The 22,699-nt window shown below is 37.3% G+C and overlaps 1 protein-coding gene across 1 annotated transcript; it reads right to left on the bottom strand.

Annotated features, from left to right (window-relative positions):
* Positions 1-3,468: 3,468 nt before the first annotated feature.
* Positions 3,469-22,201, bottom strand: Gm6664 (predicted gene 6664). Its single transcript, XM_011247695.2, has 5 exons — positions 22,073-22,201; positions 16,104-16,229; positions 15,730-15,793; positions 10,146-10,245; positions 3,469-3,618 (listed from the first exon to the last, which is right to left on the bottom strand). Exons 1-5 carry the CDS (start codon positions 22,179-22,181, stop codon positions 3,550-3,552), a joined length of 468 nt encoding a protein of 155 aa, XP_011245997.1. The 5' UTR covers positions 22,182-22,201; the 3' UTR covers positions 3,469-3,549.
* Positions 22,202-22,699: the final 498 nt, after the last annotated feature.

Below are 22,699 nucleotides of genomic sequence, written 5' to 3'. Positions count from 1 at the left end.
GGAACATGGCTGACTCTAAATGCAGCTGCATCACAAAGAAGCAACCCCATCATGAGTGCTAACTCATGTGACCATTGGCTCCAGGAGCTCCCTTCTCAACCAGCAGGCAGATATATCAAAGAGATAATCTATTCACCCCAGCAATTGTTTTAATCTTTTCCAGCCTTTGGGAGGGCCCAGCAAAACTTACAGCTTTCTGAGCTTCCTAAAACTTGCAAGTTTTATTTAAATCTGAGTTGTAGGATCCTCCATCCTCCTTATAGGAAGGAACGTGTGAGTAATTTGCTTTTAAAAAACAAAACAGTAACGATATATGACTACAATGTTTTATTTTGTTTTAATCTCATGTGTGGGATAAGGGGCTGCTTCATATTTTCTCCAGCTGCAGATAGTTTATGTTTGAAATTCTAGGGACTCTTGAGAGGATATAAATGCAAGAGCTCCTGAGAGGACCTGGGGCATCTGCTATTCCTGCTGCATCTGCTTTTGTTATCCCTAGATTAAATGAACAATGCTCTAGCTACTAGAGCAAGGTTGTGGATTTATGTGTGTCAAAGGGCAATGATAGACCTACGTTGTTGCAAGGAGTAAAACAAGTCCATAATTCAGCGCACAAAGTAGGGTAGTACTTTGATATAAAAACTGTTTAATGTTAATTTAAAATAGTTGAATATGGGCTAGGAAGATGGCTAACTGGATAAAGTGCTTGCACTCACAATAAATGCTAAGTGTGCCAGCACTTGTCTATAACCCTGCCCTGGAAGAGTGAAGAGAGATAGATGCCAAGGCTTGCTGAAGTACCAGTGTAGCTGAAAGGGCCAGCTCCAGGTTCAATGAGAACAACTATCTCAAAATAAGATGGAGATAAATAGAGGAAGTCACTCAACAGCTTATCTGGAATGATTAATTCATTTAAATTAGTTTAGAAAAACAATATGATTGATTTAAAAGAAAAGTTTAAATACTGAATATTTGGTAAAACAAATATTTCAATTCTTTCTATCTATAAATGAATATTTGAAATAATGAGGAATGAAGATTAACAACTTAAGAATGAATCTAAATATATTGACTCAGTGTGTTCATATTTGAGAGTTTTAATTATGATATATTTTCAATACACATAATATCATGTTGGATAATATATATGTTGAATCTGCCATAATAAAATAATACTAATACTAAAAAAAAAGAATGAATCTAAAAATCAAACTTCTGTACATTTGCTGAGCATTAAAAAAGAAGGCATTCTTGATTATTTATGTTTGAAGACACATGTGAAGCATTATTAATCAATTAGGTAAGTTTAGGTGTAATTTATCTGAAGGCCAAGCTCAATGAAATGAGGTTTTGATGCATTTATGGGAATACAAAAATCCATGTCTCAAACTAATATTTATAGGTTTTGTCAGTTGCATTTAATGTGATAGTGTTATGTAATATAACACGGCAAGGGAGTACCTTTGGTGGGCTCATGAAAGGTGTGCCCCTGAGAAATTACACCATGCAACAGACTTGGTATAAAATGGATTTATTGTGAGAGAGGAGAGGAGTGAGGAACTGGGGAAGGGATAGAGGCACACATACAGAAGCAAAGCCATTCGATCAGAAAAAGTGGGGAAGAGAACAGATAGAGGTGAATCTGGAAACAAAGACAGAGACAGAGAGCTCAGAAACAAGAACAATGGGAACAGAGAGAAGGGACTGGGCCTGGAACAGTCAGTTGGGGCTAATCAGTCCTTTTGTCCTGCCTCACAGTGAGCAGTTTAGTTTCTTTCAAGAAACAAATATACTTTCTGTCAATGAATTTTGTAAGTGAACAGGAAATATCTTCATATCTCAGAGCTGACAGTATTGATTTTAGAGTGTTTATAGGAGATTTTTGGGACTATTTTCTTGAGAACAATGTAAGCCAGGTATGTTGTCACATACCTGTATAGCACATACATGGAATACTGAACCTAAACATTCTAGACCTTCCTAGACATACAAAACATACTAAGTGCCTATTTCAAAAATCAAATGAATGAAATAAAACCAATCCAATGTGCCTTCTATATTTGTATCTTGTACCTTCAGGAACTAATAAGATAATGAATCATTTTTTTTCAATTATCTTTATGAATAAAAATAATTAGAAATGTTAAGGTTAAAAAATCAATACGGGGGGGGAAGGAGGGACTTGGGTGGAAAAGGGGACAAGGACAGGAGGAATGGAACATGATCAGGTATTATGGGGGTGGGGAACAGGACTGAAGCACTGAGGAACAGCAAAAAGAATGGAAACAGGAAACTTTGTTAGGTAGGAGTTGAGAAAACCCTCTAGAATTTAACAGAGACCTGGGAGGTGAGAGAATCTCAGGACTCAAAGGGAGGGACCTTAGATAAAATGTCCTGAAGTGAGGAGAGGGAACTTGTAGAGTCCTCCTCCAGTGGAGGGACAGGACATCAAGTGGAAAGTTGGGGTGACCATCCCACAGTCAAAAGCTCTGACTCATAATTGTTACTGTCTGAAAGAACAGCAGGGACAAAAATAGAGAGAAGCCCGAGGAAAAGGAGATCCAGTGAAAGGCCCAAATTGGGATCCATCTCAAAGAGAGGCATCAGGGCCTGCTACTATTACTGATGCTATGCTGTGCTCACAAAAATGAGCCTATCATGACTGCCCTCTGAAAGACCTAATCAGCAGGTGAAAAAGTCGGATGCAGAAATTTGTATGCAACCAATGGACAGAATCTGGGAACTCCTGTGGTTGAATTAGGGAAAAGCTGGAAGAAGCAGAGGAAGAGGGAGAACCTGTAGAAAGACCAGCAGTCTCAACTAACCTGGACCTCCCAGGATCTTTCAGACACTGAACCACCAACCAGGCAGCATATACCAGATGATATGAAGCCCCCCACCACATATACAGTAGAGGTCTGCCGGGTCTGGACTCAGTCAGAGAAGGTGCATCTAACCCTCAAGAGACTTGAGGCCACAGGGAGTAGGGAGGTCTGGTGGAGTGGGGTAGGATGGTGGGGATATCCTCTTGGAGATGGGTGTGTGCGGGGAGGTATGGGATGTGGAACAGTCAGAGGGTGGAATAGGAGGGGGATAAAGTCTGGACTTTTAAAAAAAGTTTAAAGAATAAATTTTAAATAATTCACTACATTAGTGTATGTAAGTTCAGTACAAAGGACTATTTGCCACTCACTCATTTATATAGATTTTGTTTGGAAGTTAATATAAGGAGGATCTTACACTTAAAGAAGAAAACGATTAAAGATGTTTAAAAATAATGGAGTTCTATTTTGACTCTAAATGTATACCTCCTACTTAACTCTATAATTACGTCAGTGGTATTTAATTTCCTTCTTAGAATCATTAGAATAACAAGGATTAAAGAGCCTTTCAAACTCTGTTTCATAAGAGACAAAAAGTTAGCGAATTTTTTATTTGGTTAAAATGTACCATCAAGTGAATAATTTGCATGCTTCATTAGTCTGAAGATGGGAATGTAGAAGAGTACTTCAGAGTATGCTTAATGATGTCTCTTTTAAACACAGACATTCATTTTCTCAATTCACCATCTACATCAAAATGCATATTGTAGTTGTTGGTCTCCAAGTTCATCAAACCCTAAAACAGAAAAGCACTTCTTACTAAACAAACTCCCAAGGATACAAATATGAAAGATTCTGTGCAAATGATGTATAGACGTGCTATGTTTAGTTAAGCAGAATAATTATAGTGTTAATAAACTATGAGGTATATCTGAGGTTAAATTCCCAATTGATCATTTCAGGTCTTGAATAATTCCTACAAAGCCATAAAGATGTTACAGATAATATCAGTCACTTCAGACAGAAACAATTGAAAATAGTAAGTAGTTAAACTTTATGATTCCTAAAACATATTTAGTTTCCTAAGGACATTTTATGGACCATGAGCAACATACATTCATGTACCTCTCATGCATGTCTTTAATTGCTTCCAAGGTATGGCTCTGACTACATTTGGACAGTTTTAATGCTTGTTCTTTTTGATAATTGTTTTCCAAATGTAAAAGGAAAACATTACTATAACAATTCTGTTAATTTTGTTGTTACTGCCATGCAGCATAAATGCTAGACTAACAGTCAACCATTTAATGTATCTCCAATACTAAAATGTTATATGAGCAAAAAATTTTCATATGAAACTTAAAAGGAATAGTTTTCTACCTGATTTAACACTTTAACAAATATTATGAATAAATATACTTATATTTTTACAGTAACATTAAATAAAATTATACTACAAATTGTGGGGTAACATTTTTTTATTATTTTTATAAGAAAGTGTTTGCCATGATACACATACTGGCCTTAGCCTCCCTAGTGCTTATGTTTATAGGCATGCATGATGTAAATATGAACTTGGTAAAATCCTAGCCCGGGAAGTTTAACTCTACATAGTGCTAATGCTTTTACCATAAGATGACCTCCTTTTAATTAATAGCAGAAGCAATCCCAGTAGGTGGGTCACTACCTCCTCTCTGTATCTATCCTACACCTAAGGTGTATGTGCCATGTCTTCTACTTTCTCTTCCTTTCTTAAGGATGCCTTATACTTGTTGTTTACTAAGTCCAATGTCTTCACTTGTCTCAAATATTGTCAAGAATTTCAGCAATTGTAACTGTTATTTTAAATATATGACTCTAGCTGGCTGTCAGTGTAATGCTTATAAAACTAACTTTTATAAAGTTTGAGTTAGAATGATCTCAAGATCATGAATAGTCTTGACCACTTAAAGATACCCTGCCTCAAAATAAAGTGTTAAAAGATGTCTGTGGACAAAGTTTAGTGGTAGATTGGATTTCTCTAAGTTCCAATCTCAGAAACACAGGGAAGTAGTAATATAAATTTCTGTTTGTACTCTTTATGTTAGCACACAACCATGGTAATTTGCATTTTTAAAAATTTAAGACAAGCCCTATACACCTTTTCTCCCTGGGCTACTACATTCCTTTTTTCCCTTTATTCACTGTGGTCAGTTTTGTACCTCACATTTCCACTCAAATCATCCTGATTAAGTACAATGACCTCCACTTTGTGAAGTTTATCTTAAAAAACGTGCACATGTAGACATATGGAAACAAAGGATTAATATTGGGTGTCTTCTTTGGTTGAACCCCACTGTTGGGAGAAAGTGTCTCATTGAACCTAGAGCTCATCCATTAGGCTACACCTGGTGGCTACGGAGCTCTGGGAATCTTCTTATCTCTGAACTACATCTGAGTTTGGTGGTTCTGAAATGCTCACCACCACATGAACATTTATTTTCGTGGTGGTTTGTTTTTAGTTTTGCTAGTTTGTTGTTCTTGCTGGTGGTGGTGGTGGTGCTGTGTGTGTGCATGTCTATGCAGGGAACATAAGCTCGGGTCTACATGCCTACAGTGAAAAAGTTTACCAACTAAACTCTTGTGCGCGCCGGACTGGCCAGCAGTAACGACGCTGCAACAGGATCCTTTTGTACACGTTTATTGGGAGAGCTTGATTGTAGAGGCGAAGAAACCCTGAGCCTAGAACTGGTGCTGCTTATATAGGCATAAGAGAGGCGTGTCTCACACCCGGATTGGTTATGTACTATGCCTCATTTGCATGTTCCTCATCTGATTGGCTACTCTCTCTCTGTACCTCACAGAGCCTCATTATCATACCTCATTTGCATGCCTCACATCTGATTGGTTATACTCTCAAAGCCTCATTATCATGCCCGGGCCAGGCAGTGTCTTTGCAAAAAACTTACTGCATATGTATACATTGGTTGTTTGTCCAAACTTATGCGTGGTGGCCAGCAGTAGTCAGTGCCACTCTGCAACTGCACATGTGGCTTCCCACATCTCCCCCTTTTTGTTTTAATAAAATGAGGCTGGACTAGACCTGTGCAATTATGTCCATCTGTCATGGCTCTTGTTTTAGGTCGTTCCTCTAATGTCACAGTCTTACTTGTCATAGGGTAACCCTATCACCACCGGGCCCCGTGTCTTAGGTTGGACTGTGCACGAGGAAAGTTGCCCGTCTCTGGATACCGCAGTGCTGTGTGACAGTAACTGCTAAATGACCTAGGGTGAACTCTGTAAAAGAGGCCAGCCAAAAAAATGAATTAGTGGTGAAATCATGATCACTCTATCGCTTGCAATGAGGAAACCTCAGTGATGTGCAAGGGCTGATCAACGATCGTAGAGTCTCTCTCATCTCAGTGCTGTGGAGTGTAAGAGCAGAGAACTCAGATGCTGACTAATTCTTGAGCATAGATAACCAAATTTTAGGGGAGGAGCCATTTTCAATAGCTAAAAGTGCCTGAGTTATAATCACCTTGTCACGTTTTTTGTTGGGTTCTGAATTTGTATACCAACCAGAGCATGAACACCAGTCCACAGCATATGGCAGCACCAAACAAAATCAATCCCACCCATTCCTTAAAGTAAGAAAAAGCAGAGGTAATCCAAGAGGTAAAGTCTCCGAGGGTCACTGGTTCCACTCTGGTCCCATTAAGGTTCAGGATCTGTATCTATAGCCTCGTCTGTAACCTCTCCAGCTCCTGCCACCAGTTCCCCTTTAGGTAATTCGATAGGTCTGTACTTTTAATAAAAGAATTATTAATGTACCTATTGGGATTGATGCACACATGCAAAGTGGATGCCTCACAACTCATTTGTATGACATCTATCATTTGTTTCATGTCATGTTGTAAAATATCCACTCTGATTCACTAACATTAACCCTGAGGTGATATGAGAATCCACCCTTTGTAGGGTAAGCAATGCCTCAGATGTTTTTTGTTTTGTTTTTGTTTTTTGTTTTGTTTTGTTTTTGTTTTTGCTATATGACTTATAGTGTCAGCAGTATTAATTTGATCTGCGCAATTAAAGATAATCTTTTTCTTAAAATATACAGGGTGTAAATGGTTTATCTACATTATGCACAAAGCATAATGTATAATTTAAATGAAAACTAGTACTCTTATACACTCGTGGCTCTTGAGGAGTTTGTCGTGCATAAGGCACATCCAAAAAACATTCCTTTGCAAAGAACAAAGGCTAGGTAGAAGAATTGGAATGTACCGGTAAAGGTACTGGCCATGATCTTACTATGGCCTACAAAGGTATACTTATCCCGGTCTCAATTATCAGGAGCAGGAGAAACATCTTGGGGTTCATCTTGCTCTTTCACTGTCCTTGTCAGTCGCGTTGGGACCCAAAGTGGATTTTTTTCACCCTGTGGAAAAACACAAATAGCTCCCTGGCATCTGATTAAGATAGGATCCGGGCCATACCATTTATTATCAAGGACATTTTTCTATTTGACCATTTCATTGGGCGATTGAGGCCATTGTCCGTGCCTTTCAGCTGGTGATCTTCTAGCATCATCCAATTTAAAAAAAATTAAGAGTAAATATTGTAAGGTGTAGAGCCATCTTTGGCGTCATAGCCTCTATTCCCCCTTTCTGTTTTTGTAAATATTGTTTTAGAGTGCAATGGGCTCTCTCAATGATGCCTTGGCCCTGCGGATTATAGGGCAATCCAGTAATATGTTTCACTTGCATTTGTTTGCAAAATTGGCTAAATTTAGAAGTATATGCAGGACCATTATCTGTCTTTAACACTAGGGGCTTGCCCCATACCTCTTAGGCCCAAGCCTCTAAGCAGTGAGATATGACATGAACTGCTTTTTCCCCTGTCAAGGGAGAGGCATGTAGGACACCAGAACTGGTATCGATGGATACATGTACATATTGTAATTTCCCAAAAGATGGGGTATGCGTGACGTCCATTTGCCAAACATCTAGGGGTCGCAATCTGCGAGGATTAACACCCACGGAAGGTGCATTAATAAATTTTACACATTTACCACACTGTAGGACAATATCTCCTAATAATTTTTGAAAATCAGTTAGTGTCTTTACATGATCTTTTTTTATACTAATCTTTTGTGGGGTGACACATCGCAAAGTAATAGTGGCTCCTAGAAAATGACTAACATTTGACTGTTGTAACTTTTCTGTTGCAATAATTAAGCCATTATTTTTTAAAGTTTTATTAAGCAAGCCATAAGCTTGCTGTATACTTTTTTCTTCTGGTCCACCTGATAACACTGTGTCTCTTTTCTTTTTCCTTTTTCTTTTTAAGCCCTTTTCCTCTTTTGACATATTTTTTGTTGCTCTGTAAGGATTTTCTGACCTGTCTTGACTGCCTCTACACACAGTTTCAAACAGTAACAGAGTCCATATATCAGAACAAACAAGACCAAAACTATCAGACCTACCCACAAAGGGTCAACGGGAGAAAAAAGCATAACTCATGAACCTTAACTTGTCCCAAAGCTGGGAACCTTATCGTCTCAATCCTTTCTTTTCTTCTCTTCTATTTTTTTCTCTTTCCTTTATTTCCTTTCCTTTCCCTTTTCCTTTCCTTTACTATTTCTTTTTCTTTATCACTGATTCCTTTTATTTTTCCTCCCTTTTCTTTTTCTTAAAAAAACATATCTCCCTTTAACCTGGGGATCAATTTGGGAGACTTACCGGTACCACCGTTCCTCAGCTGAAGAGTTCTGAATCCACGTCGGATCCTTCTCAGCAGTCTGTTTTGCAGGAACACTTCATTATCACCGTTCCCCAGCTGAAGAGTTCTGAATCTATGCCGGATCCTTCTCAGCAGTCTGTTTTACTGGAACCTTTATTAACCGCTCCTTCCCCGTGATGCAGTTATGAATCCTCCCTGTAGCAGGGGGTCTTCGCTCGTGCCTGAAGATGTTTCTTGTCCTGGGTTTTTGGCACCACTTCTTGCAAGCGCCGGACTGGCCAGCAGTAACTACGCTGCAACAGGATCCTTCTGCACACGTTTATTGGGAGAGCTTGATTTTAGAGGCGAAGAGACCCCGAGCCCAGAACTGGTGCTGCTTATATAGGCCTAGGAGAGGCGTGTCTCACACCCGGATTGGTTATGTACTATGCCTCATTTGCATGTTCCTCATTTGATTGGCTACTCTCACTCTGTACCTCACAGAGCCTCATTATCATACCTCATTCGCATGTCTCACATCTGATTGGTTATACTCTCAAAGCCTCATTATCATGCCTGGGCCAGGCACATGTGGCTTCCCACACTAAACCATCTTCCAGCCCTGCAAATTTATCTTATTTGGCCTATTAGTAGCATATGACACAGTTAGTGATCTTTTCTTCCTTAAAAGTTTTCCCTCACTCATGGTAGTTTTCTTTCTACCAAGTATTATCTTCCTTTACTAGTTCCCTATCACCCCTCCCATGCAGAATTACAAATATTGAAGTACTCTGGGGGTCTGTCTTTAGACTCCTCATTTACACAGATGATCACACCCCCTTGAAATTTTATCCAGAGTTCAAGGTTTAAAAATTGCCTTCAATTGGAGTATTTATTTATTTTCTACCGTTAGTCCCTATCTCTTTCCTGAACTGATTCATAATGGGGGCTACCTCAATGCCTTCCCAGGCAGAAATGGATCTCCTGTTCATTTCAAGTTGAATACTTCCCAAACTATTAACCAATCAAATAAATAATTTGTTAATATGGTCATCATCTCAGATCTTACTTGGAAACCATGTGATGACTACAGTAATTGGTACAGTAATGGAGAGATGATCTAAATTAGTTTGGTGATATTCTTACACAGGAATATTCTGCCAGGGCTGTTGAGAAAGGTTGTTTCCATCCACTGTTTTTCCTAAATGTGTACTAAATTTAGAATAAGAACTGATTTTCCAGTTTGATTTGGTTTTCTAATATTAATAACAGGGTCCAGATGACACCAGTAAGTAAGCTTTCTTTCTCCTTTCGACTGTACCTGAGGCTGACATATTTTGCTTCTTTTTGTAGAAACTGGTAATCCTTTCTTCATCCTTCAGCAAATGTCTGCCTCTTGAAAATTTAAGATCTGGTCTACCATAAAGTGCCTAGTGGTTTTCATTGATATAGTATGTGACCATACCTCTCTGGTTTACAACTTAGCAGGAATAGAACAGAGCCAAGGATAGATAATGAAACTTGATTTAGTTTCATGTGCCCAACACAAGGCTAGTTTCTCCATTCCTACTTGATACTTAGTTATACTAGGTTAATTATAAAGGTAGTTTTGATACCAACCACGGATTTTTCTTGTTCTTCATTGAATTTCAGGACATCCATATCAAACTTCTGAAATGTAGTTTTATACTGCTCACACGATTTGCTTTTGATCATCTCCCTGTAAAGCAAAGTAATGAAAGTAGTCATATTTCAAACCAATATGAAAAAGAACATTTAAAACAAATTAAATTGACCATTTCATAGTATAAAAAGAAAAACAGCAGTATAAAATTAACTAATGGGAAATTATTATAGATTTTTCCCTAAAAGTTTATCAGAGAGGTCTCCTTTGATGTTTTAGCTTTTCAAAATTAAATGAGTTCTAATACATATATATCTTATTTTAGAAAATTGACTGTATTTCAAAGTATTTTTTCATTATTTTCTACCAAATATAAGGTCTAATTTATTTTCCTGTATTGATTCATTTAAGACTTTGTGCAAAACATAGGTCAATAAAAATATACCAATTGTCTGCATATGTAATTGATCATTTTCCATAATGTTAAACATAATTGATCCTTTTCCATATTTTTAAACATAACAGACCATACATTACATTTCTAAGATTTTGTGCAAGATTTATTTGTTTCCACAATGAATGTAAATCAAAATTTAAAATCTCATTAACAGCTACTTAAAGTAGAAAATAATAATTTTCACAGATTTCTAAGAATTAGATTTATTTTCCTTGAAGGCATGAAGTTATAAGATTAACTGCTTGGACAAAATCAAAGTCATACATTTTTACTAAAGGCTCAGACATGACTTTTTTAAAACTTCAGCCACATGTAATTTTTAAAACGATACAAGTGTGACCCTACAAAACTAACAACTCTACCTCTCCCTTTTGTTAATTTGCCAAAGTTGTTCTAATTTCTGGTTGCTTCCTTTGAAAGAATCTTTGATATAAGTTTCCATGTGTTTTCTATTTTTTTGACTCCAGGTCCAAGGTATCTGAAATAATTATCTGATATCTATGGGCAACAGGCACATATGTGCTGCACATATATACCTTCAAGCAAAACAATAATACACATACATAAGTCTAAAAAGTAGGTATTAAGAACATTGTTTCCTAAGTCATGGAAGACGTTTTGGGTCTATGATCCTATTTTAGGAACTTTAAGCAGGGTATATCCAGTGTATAGGACAACGTAGGTTACATAGCAAAATTCAGGCCAGCTTGAACTACATTGGTGAGACCATATCTCAAAGACAAATTATTGTCTTCTAAGAAAGTTCATGTAACAATCAAAAACATATAATTTTAAACAGATTCTTTGAGATCTGAGTATCAATCTCTCACTGGTTAGTAAAGTTGTCTTTCACTTTAAGTTATGTAATTCATTAAAAAAAATAAAAACAAAAACAAAACAAAAAACCAAAAAAACAGTGAGGGGATTGGAGAGATGATTCATCAGTTAAGAGCACTTGTTCCCTTCCAGAGATCTGAGATTGGATTCCCAGCACCTCTAAGGTTGCTCACAACCTATAACTCCAGTTCCAGGGGATTCAATTCCTTCATCTGGTCTCCTCAGTTACCAGACATACAAGCTGTGTGCATACAAACATGCAAGTAAAACAAACATACCCATAAAATAAAATTTAAAAAAAGTAATAAGGATTCCATTAAAGAATTCTTTTTGCACTGTGCCATATAAAGAAAGAAGCACAGAGGAGTCCTAGAAAAAAAATGACTTAATATAAAATTAACACTGGGACACTTAAAAACTGTTGCATGTACAGAATTTTGTATACATACACTTAGCTTTGAATACATGAAACTGTAAAAATGTTTACATCATTTTCCCCTAAAAATCCCTTCAAAGCCGTTACAAAGATGACTCAGTAGTTAAGTGGGTTTACTGTGAAAAGAGGAGGTTCACAAGTTTGAATCTAGTACCCATCTACAAAAGCAACCACGGATGGTTATAATAGCAGAACTGTGGTAGTCAGAGTGAGAATTGCTAGGACTTGCTGGCTGCTTGTCAAGCTGCATGTTCAGTGATAGAGCCTGTCTTAAGGGAATATGGTAGAAAGTAATAGAGCAACAGCCAACATCCTCCTCTGCCCTCCACATGTGTATATACACACCACAGACACAAACATGAAAAAATAAAATAAAAATGAAGTTTCATTAATTTCACACCTGTTCAAAAAGCACCATTTTCACATCTGTACCACAGGAAAAAATAAGTCCATGGGGCTAAATCAAAAATATTTGCAAGAGTCTGTGTCATTCATAGACCTTGTGTGCTGACTCTGCACCTATTCTCACAATACCAAGAGGAAACACAACTCCAAGGTGCTCTAGCACTCCCAGGATCACAAGAATGGCTTTAACATCAAGAGTAACTGAGTCCCCAAGGATCCAGGGACACAGGAACTCCTGCCTTGCCAGTTGCATCCCCAACATCTGGAGTAACTGAGTCCCAAAGGATCCAGGGACACAGGCAGTCCTTCCTTGGCAGTGGCATGGATTCCTTCTGGTCTGAAACTGTACCTGGATCAGACCTGGGGTACTGCTCAACTCTCAGGTATCTGAAATGCCCAAGATCACAGGATCACAGAGGAAGCTTGACTCCAATGAGATCAGACACAACAAGGGAAACTGGAGTTCTGACAGAAGATCACAGCTGAGGGCACATCTTTCCCAACACCCTGTGTATCAGACACCCCCCACAAGAACCAGGGAAACAAAAACACCCTCCCAGACAGAGGCATGGGTTCCTTGCAGCGTGCATCTTTGTCCAGAGAAACCCTAGTGACCTGGCACCCAACCAAATCTTGCAACACCAAGAAAAATCTTAACTCCTGGAGCTCTGACACAGGATCTCAGGAGATTGGTTATACCAGGTTTTGAGGATCCAAGAGGCAGCTTGACTTCCACGAGCTTAGACATACCCAGCATATCAGGATCCCAGGATCCCTGGATCCCAGAGACAGCTGGACTCTGATGAGTTCCGTCACAACCAGGGTTACAGGAGGGAGAAGCTCCAGTCAGAGACTGCAAGGGAAAGTAGTACCAAAGAAAATGAGATGGTGAGAGGTAAGCACAAGAATATAAGCAATAGAAACCAAGACTAGTTGGCATGATCAGAACACAGTTTGGCCACAGCAGCAAGTCCTGGATAGCCCAACATATTGGAAAAGAAAGATTCAGATTCAAAATCACATCTCAAGATGATGATAGAGTTCTTTAAGAACAAAAATAGTTTACTTAAAGAAATACAGGGAACACAGGTAAACAGCTAGAAGCCCTTAAAGAGTAAACACAAAATCCCCTTAAAGAATGAAGGAAAACACTATAAAACAGTGAAGGAATAGAACAAAATCCATTTAGTATCTAAAAATGGAAATAGAGGTAATAAAAAATCACAAAGAGATGAAACTGGAGAAAGAAAGAAAAAAAAAAACTTAGGAGAAATAGATGCAAGCATCTCGAACAGAATACAAGAGATAGAATAGAGAATCTCAGGTACAGAAGATACCATAGAAAACATTGGCACAACAGTCTAAGAAAATGGAAAATGCAAACATCTCCTAACCCAAAACATCAAGGAAATCCAGGACAAAATGAGAAGACAAATCCTAAGGAAAATAGGTATAGACGAGAGAGAAGATTCACAAGTCAAAGGGCCAGCAAATATCTTCAACAAAATTATAGAAGAAAACTTCCCAAATCTAAAGAAAGTGATGCACATGAACATATTAGAAGTCCAAATAAACTGGACCAGAAAAGAAATCATTCCCCAAACATAATAATCAGAACAACAAATGCAATAAAGAAAGATAGACTGTTAAAAGCAGTAAGAAATTCAGCAAAGTGGCTAGATATAAAATTAACTCAAACCAATCAGTAGCTTTCCTCTAATCAAAGGATAAACAGGCTGAAAAAGAATTTATGGAAACAACACCCTTCACAATAGTCACAAACTATAAAACCTTGGTGTGACTCGAACCAAGCAAGCGAAAGATCTGTATGACAAGAACTTCATGTCTCTGAAAATAGAAATTGAAAATCTCAGAAGATGGAAAGATCTCCCATGATCATAGGTTGGCACAATTAATTCAGTAAAAATGGCCATCTTGCCAAAAGCAATCTATAGATTCAATGCAATCTCCATCAAAATTGAATCTAAATTCTTCATTGAGATATAAAGAGGAATTTGAAAAATCATTTGGAATAACAAAATTCCAGGATATAAAAAAATATTCTCAACAATAAAAGAAGTTCAGGCGGAACCATCCCTGACCTCAAGCTGTATTATAGAGAAATAGTGAGAAAAATGTATGGTAATGGTACAGAGACAATGACTTCATGAAATTCACAGGCAAATGGATGGATCTAAAATATATCATCCTGTGTGAAGTAACCCAATCCCAAAAGGACAAACATGGCATGCACTCACTGATAAGTGGATATTAGCCTAAATGCTCAGAATACCCAAAATGTAATTAACAGAACATGAAGCTCAGGAAGAAAGAAAAATAAAGTGTGGGTGTTTCAGTCCTTCTTAGAATGGGGAACTATATAAACCTGGGAAAAAATATGGAGACAAAATACAGAGCAGAGACTGAAGGAATGACCATCTAGAATCTGCCTAACATGTAGATTCATTCCATACACAGACAGAACACAAACCCAGTCACGATTGTGGATGCCAACAAGTACTTGCTGACAGGAGCCTAATAATGTTGTCTCCTGAGAGGCTCTTTCAGAGAAAAGAGGCTGATGCTCATAGCCAACCATCAGACCAATCATAGGGTCCCCAGTGGAACAGTTAGAGGAAGGACTGAAGGAGCTGAAGGGGTTTGCAATCTTATAGGAAGAACTACAATATGAAAGAACCAGACCACCCCCAGAGCACCCAGGGACTAAGCCACCAACCAAAGATGGGGTCCCATGGCTCCAGCTGCATATATAGCAGAGGATGGCCTAGTCAGACATCAGTGGGAGGAGAGGTCCTTGGTCCTGTGAAGGTTCGATGTCCCAGTGTAGGCAAATACAAGTGTGGGGAGGTGGGAGTGGGTGGGTGGGAAAAACCCTCATAGAAGCACAGAGAGGTGTAATGGAATAGGGAGTTTCTGGGGTGAAACCAAGAAAGGGCTATTACTTGAAAAGCAAATAAAGATAATATCTAATAAAAATAAAAATGAATTAAAATAAAAATTATTACAAAAATAGGAATAACTCATTAAGATATAATATAGTATATTAACTAATATTTCCTAATATGTAAATTATGTTAATACTATATAGTTTCAAACAAATTATATATCTAAAATGTTCCTTCAAATTTTCCCAGAATATTTTGTACTGGATATCTGTGAAGTAATTCAAGTTCTAAAAATTAAGGATGATGGGGATACAGTTTGATGGCTCAGCTTTTGTCCTACAAGCAGGATGATGAGAATTTGACCCACAGCACTATACCCTCCAAGAAAACCACTCAAATTACAGATTAATCTTACGGAAACATTGTTTGTAATATACATCACATTCCAATTATTAATACAGATTACTTGCTATACAATCAATTAAAATTTTCTGGAAGTACTTACACTAAGAAGGAAATAATAAGTTTGAACATATTACCGTGTATCTCCAACGATTTCTTCAGGAATTTCATTCTCATCATCATGAGTTACTGGATTCTGTTCTGGGTTGATAATAAAACATGATATTAAAACAATTATTTTATTTTGCAAATTTTAATGAAATACTTTGTGATCATTCAGGCATAGTGCCAACATTAGGTTTCAAACAGATCTATTATTTGTCTAGAACTTAAACAAAATGAAGTAATGTCTAATTGTCATCTAAAATATGTTTTAAGTTCTTTATTTACATGTTGTGTTTAAAGACAAGAGATACAATATGAGATTTTCGATCTCCTTTACAAGCCTAATTAGAATAACTGAGAAAAAAAGGAAGTGTAACATCAATGCACAACATTAAATATCTGGTACCTTCCATAAGATCCAATTTTGAAGCATTCCCATCTTGCTGTTCACCACTTAACAAATTCCTGTTTTCTATTGGTGTCTCTACAGAACTTGCAAAACGCTGCCATTCCTCTGAGAAACTTACGTTTTCTGAATTAAAATAAAAATGAATAAATAAATTTTCTCAAGCCATTTGAATCCAAAAAAATATTTAAACTAATAAAATTGAAATATAAAATAACATTAAGGAATGATTTTTATAAAAACAGTACTTCATAATTGCATGAAGGGTTTAAAGATAAAACCATATTTCTATTACCCTCTTATTTAATCCAAAAGACTTTAGTATTTGAATATGGAACACAATAGTTGCCTTCAAAAATAGCCATTATTAACCTTGTCTTTAATATATACAAATTTTTACAAAGAATTATTTAAGTTGAATAAAGTATCTTGGGCTTCCTTACTATAAAGGACTAAGAGGTTGTTATTTTTCAGTTTAAAAACTCTCTCTCTCTCTCTCTCTCTCTCTCTCTCTCTCTCTCTCTCTTTCTCACACACACACACAAAAACGCTATGGTGGCTTTAACTGTGACTTCAATTTGGTTTATATCTAATCATAGGAGGATCTGCATTTTGGTCCGATTCCTGCAGGTTTTTGATAAAATTAAGCAACTTTGTCTGCATTTCAATCTCCAAATAAAATCATAGTTCTTATTATCACAAGCAAGTTCCTCAATCTTTTTCATTGCAATACAAATCTAAAGCAAATGTAAATTATAAAGTTCTGCCTGGCTGGACATATATTTTACTGCTACAGCAAGAAACTCTGGTTTCAATCTTCAACAATGAAAATAAAATTAAAAAAAATAAAGCAGGCATGTTCCCTCAGGCCCCAGTACATTTGTAAGGCTGAGGACTTCAGTTTCAAGGCAAGTCCAAGCTGCACATGAGGTTTCTGACACTCCTGAGATACAAAGTTAGAGTTTACTTCCCTAAACCAAAACAATGCATAAATAAACACAGCCTGGCCTGAATTATGTCTGAAGACCCAGAACTTCTCAGGCTGAGAGGAGCCTCTGGTTTTGGAGGCAGTTTGCGGCCTATATATACAAATGTCGGCAATCTGGACTTTCAATACCAGGTAGAGGACAATGAAGACTGGTCTTCAGTTTGTTTTTCATGAATTCCTGGCAGGCAGCAGCAGCAACAACACAGAAAATGTTCTAGTCTGTTTCCACCACTAATCGACCTCCAGTTTACTCACACCTCACATCCCCAGGCCCCAAAAAGACTTTCAGGGTCTCCAAATCCCTGGACTTCCTGCTTTCTGCTAGGTGCTGTCTGTTTAAACTCCTGCCCTTAGCGAATTTCTCTGTTTTTCTCCACAGAGGTCTAGGTGGGTAAAGTCGATTGTGAACCCAGAAGTGGTATAATCCAGGGTCCAGTAAGGCTCACCTCCTCTCCTTACTCCTGAAGTAACACCTCTGCCCCAACACCTTCACCCCACCTTGACCCACAGCTGAACCATAATTAACCAACTTTCAACAGGTCACTGACAACCTCCACAGAGACTTCTCCCTACCATGCTTCCTCAAGAACTAGTCTTGGTAGCCACCACAAAGCATACTGGTAACAGGGTTTGGACAGTGGGAAAACAATCTCAGACATGACCCTTGCTGATTGGCTGTGATTGCACATGCGTACTCAATGTGATATAGGCTCTATCAGACATCTGTCATTGAACTAGCAAAAAAGAGCTAGTATTTTAGCTGCCACTGCTACCCAGAAGCCTTCCTTTTTCAAAGGTTGCAATACTAACTTGAAAGATAAAATAAAATGAACCCCAAAGAAGACTCTCCTACTTTGTTTCAGTCGAAGGGGCTGTTGTGTGCAATTCTGATTTGTTTTATTATTAAACTAACGTGATTGTGCATGTTTGTATTTGTTCAACATGCATGTTTTGTGCTCATAGAAACTAGAACAAGATGCCAAATCCCCTGGTTCTAGAATTACAAATGGCTGTGCGCCATTATGTGGGTCCTAGGAACTAAACCTTTGTTCTCTCCAAGAGCAACAAGTGCTCTTAATTTCTAAGCCATCTTTCCATCCCTGTCTTGTGCATGTTTTAGGGTATGCTGGATCATTTCTCTTGATAGGTGTTTATTTTTACTATACAGTGGACATTATAAAAACATGACACTTTCCTAATATTGTCTATTTCCATAAAAAGAAGAAAAAAAAACACCATAATTTTAATGGATTGTGTAAATCATAAAAAGAGATTGAGCAAAAATGATGTGTATACATTTTAGTATATGTTTGCATATGGAGTCTAGAAATGGACATCCTCTGTATTCTCAATCATATTCCAACTTACATACACACACACACACACACACACACACACACACACACACACATTATATATATATATATATATTTGTTTTTTTTGAGACAGGGTTTCACTGTGTAGCCCTGGTTGTCCTGGAACTCACCCTGTAGACCAGAGTGGCCTCAAACTCAGAAATCCCCCTGCCCCCCTGCTTCTGCCTCCCAAATGCTGGGATTAAATGCATGTGCCACCACTGCCTGACCCAACTTAAATCTTGAGACAGAGTCTCTCTGAATCTGCAGCTCACCAATGTATCTAGCCTGGCTAGCCAGCTAGCTGTTTCTACCTACTCAGCACTGGGCTGCAGCCTGAATTTTTAAAGTGATTGTAAGTGACTGAATATTGATGCAAAAATACTCAATAAAAGCTTTGTAAACCGAATCAAAGAATATATCAAAATGATCATCCATCATAATCAAGTACACTTCATCCCTGTGATGCAGGGGTGGCTTAATATATGGAAATCCATCAACTTTATCCAAAATAGAAACAAACTCCAAGAAAAAAAATCATGATCATCTCATTAGATGATGAGAAAGCATTTGACAAAATACATCACCCAGTCATAATAGAAGTCCAGGAAAGATCAGGAAGTCAAGGCCAATAACTAAACATAATAAAAGCAATAGAGAACAAACCTGTAGCCTACATCAAAATAAATGGTTAGAAACTTGAAGCAATCCCACAAAAATCAGGGACTAAACAAGGCTGCCCCCTTTCTGCCTACTTATCCACTATAGTACTTGAAGTCCTAGCCAGAGAAATTCGAAAACAAAAAGGAGATCAAGGGGATTCAAATTGGAAAGGAAGAAGTCAAAATATCGTATATCCAGAAGATATGATAGCATGTATCAGAGACCATAAAAATTACACCAGAGAAATCCTAAATCTGATAAACAACTTCAGTGCAGTAGCTGAATATAAAGTTAACTCAAACTTATCAGTGGCCTTTCTACACTCAAAGGATAAAGAAGATGAAAAAGAAATTAGGGAAACAACACCGTTCACAATAGTCACAAATAATATAAAAAACTTTGATGTGACTCTAAGTGAGGAAGTGAAAGATCTGTATGAAAAAAACTGTAAGTCTCTGAAGAAAGAAATCAAAGACCTCAGAAGATGGAAAGATCTCCCATGCTCAGGAATTGGCAGGATTGATGTAGTAAAAATGGCTATCTTGTGGAAAGCAATCTATAGATTCAATGCAATCCCCATCAAAATTCTAACATAATTCTTACATAATTCTAACATAATTCTTAACTGAGTTAGAAAGAGATATTTGCAAACTCATCTGGATTAAAAAAAAAAAACCACCTAGGACAACAAAAACTATTCTCAACAGTAAAAGAACCTCTGGTGGAATCATCATGCCTGACCTAAAGTTGTACTACAGAACAATTGTGATAAAAACTGGATGGTACTTGTATGGCAACAGACAAGTCGACCAATGGAATAGAATCAAAGACACAGAAATGAACCCACACACCTATGGTCACTTGACTTTGACAAGGGAGCTAAAACCATCCAGTGGAAAAAAAAAAAACATCATTTTCAACAAATGGTGCTGGCACAACTAATGGTTATCATGTAGAATAATGTGAATTGATCCATTTCTATCTCTTTGTACTAAGGTCAAATCCAAGTGGATCAAGGAACTCCACATAAAACCAGAGACACTGAAACTTATAGAGGAGTAAGTGGGGAAGAGCTTCGAAGATATGGGCACAGGGGGGAAATTCCTGAGCAGAACAGCAATAGATTGTGTTATAAGATTAAGATTAGACAAATTTGACCTTATAAAATTGCAAAGCTTCTGTAAGACAAAGGACACTGACAATAGGACAAAACAGCAACCAAGAGATGGGAAAAAATCTTTACCAATACTAAATCAGATAGGGGACTAATATCCAATATATATATATCAAGAAGCTGGACTCCTGAAAATCAAATAACCCTATTAAAAATTTGGGACAGAACTAAGCAAAGAATCCTCAAGTAAGGAATTCTGAATGGCTGAGAAACACCTAAAAATGTTCAACATCCTTAATTATCAGGGAAGTGTAAGTCAAAATAACCGTGAGATTCCACATCACACGAGTCAGAATGGCTAAGATCTAAAGCTCAGATGACAGCACATGCTGGTGATAATGTGGTGAAAGAAGAACACTCTTCCATTGCTGGTGGGATTGCAAGCTGTTACAACCACTCTGGAAAGCAGTCTGGTGTTTCCTCAGAAAATTTGACAGAGTTCTACTGGAAGATTCAGCAATATTCCTCCTGGGCATATTTCCAGAAGATATTCCAACTTGTTATAATGACCCATGCTTCAGTATGTTCATAGCAGCCTTATTTATAATAGCAAGTAGCTGAAAAGAACCCAGATGTCCCTCTTCAGAGGAAGGGATACAGAAAATATGGTACATTTACATAATGAATTACTGCATAGCCATTAAAAATAATGAATTCATGAAATTCTTAGACAAATGAATGCATCTGGATGATATCTTCCTAAGTGAGATAACCCAATCACAAAAGAACACACATGATATGCACTCACTGCTATGTGGATATTATCCCAGAAGCTCAGAATAACCAAGATACAATCTTCAAAACCCATGAAACTCAAGAAGAAAGAAGACCAAAGTATGGATATATTTTTCCTTCTTAAAATGGGGAAAATACCAATGGCAGGAGTTACAGAGACAAAGATTTGAGCTGAGACTGAAGGAATCCAGAGACTGGCTCACTAGGGGATCAATCCCATAAACCAACACCAAAGCCAGACACTATTGAAGATGCCAACAAGAGCGTGTGGACAGGAGACTGATATAGCTGTCTCCTGAGAGGCTCTGCCAGTGCCTGACAAATACAGAAGTGGATGATCACAGACATCCATTGGACTGAGCACAGTGTCCCCAATGATGGACCTAGAGAAAGTACCCAAGGAACATGAGGGATTTGCAGCCCCATAGGAGGAACAACAATATGAACTGACCAGTACCCCCAGAGTTCCATGGGAATATATCTCCAATCAAATAAAACAGATGGTGGGACTTACCATACCACTTGCCTATGTAGGAGAGGATGGCCTAGTCAGTTATCAATGGGAAAAGAGACCCTTGGTCCTGTAAATGTCCTATGCCCCAGAATTAGGGAATGCCTAGGCCAGGAAGTGTGAGTGGGTATGGCGGAGAGCAGGGGGAGAGGGGAGAGGAGAGGGGATTTTCAAAGGGAAAATAGAAAAGGGAATAATATTTGAAATGTAAATAAAGAAAATATATGATAGAAAAAAAGGAATGAAATAATTTATTTGCAGGTTTTATAAAATAAACACCCTTTCTGCTAACATATAGGAAAAACATCAGGTCTTTTCCTGGGGTAAAATCATAGCTAGTTATTGTTTCTAAACATATTGTGACTACAGCGCTAAGAGTAAGTATATGTGCTGCTAAAACTCAGGTATAGGAATATATAGATATAGGTAAAATTAGAAAGGAAGTATATGAAAACTCTTAGCAAAGAATTCTTCAATTTCAGGTGACTAACTTAAAGTCTAAATATCTGCAGGACACAATACCCAACACTGGATATACTAGACCTTCAGAATGAGCGTCCTCCAAAAAATTTATGTCATCGTCTTCATCATCATAGTCAAGAAGTAATAAGTAACCGTCCTTTGGTATCGCCCACAGTTTCTTAAGAGCCATTTTTCTTTTAAGCACTCAGATGTCTTCTTAGTTAAAAAAATAAAATAAAAAGGAAAAAAGAAAAAAATTAGTTATCTGAATCCAAAGGTATCATTTTAATAGTTAAACATGTCAAAAGGTCAAATAATTATCTTAGCTCAATGAAAGATTGTTTCTTTTGTTTTATAACAGTTATATTTTTAATAATTTGTCTTTATCAGAGCATTTTGTATACATATTCCATATGGTGACATATATATACGTATATATATTCAATATGGTGACATATATATATATGTGTGTGTGTGTATATATGTATATATATATTTATATGTATGAATGTATATTTATATATATATATATGTGTGTGTGTGTGTGTGTGTGTGTGTGTGTGTGCTTCCCCTTTCGGTTTCCTCCATGTATCCCATTTATCATGTCCTTCTCCCTCGCAAATTTGTTTTAAAATCTTCTTTAACTTACTTAACTTAGTTATTTAAAAACCTCCTTTAGAACCAAAGTTAACAATCTGCCATTTCTCA

This window comes from Mus musculus, chromosome X (assembly GCF_000001635.26).
Source record: "Mus musculus strain C57BL/6J chromosome X, GRCm38.p6 C57BL/6J".
In the NCBI taxonomy this organism is placed as follows: domain Eukaryota; kingdom Metazoa; phylum Chordata; class Mammalia; order Rodentia; family Muridae; genus Mus; species Mus musculus.
This window is presented reverse-complemented; position numbering and strand designations above follow the sequence as displayed.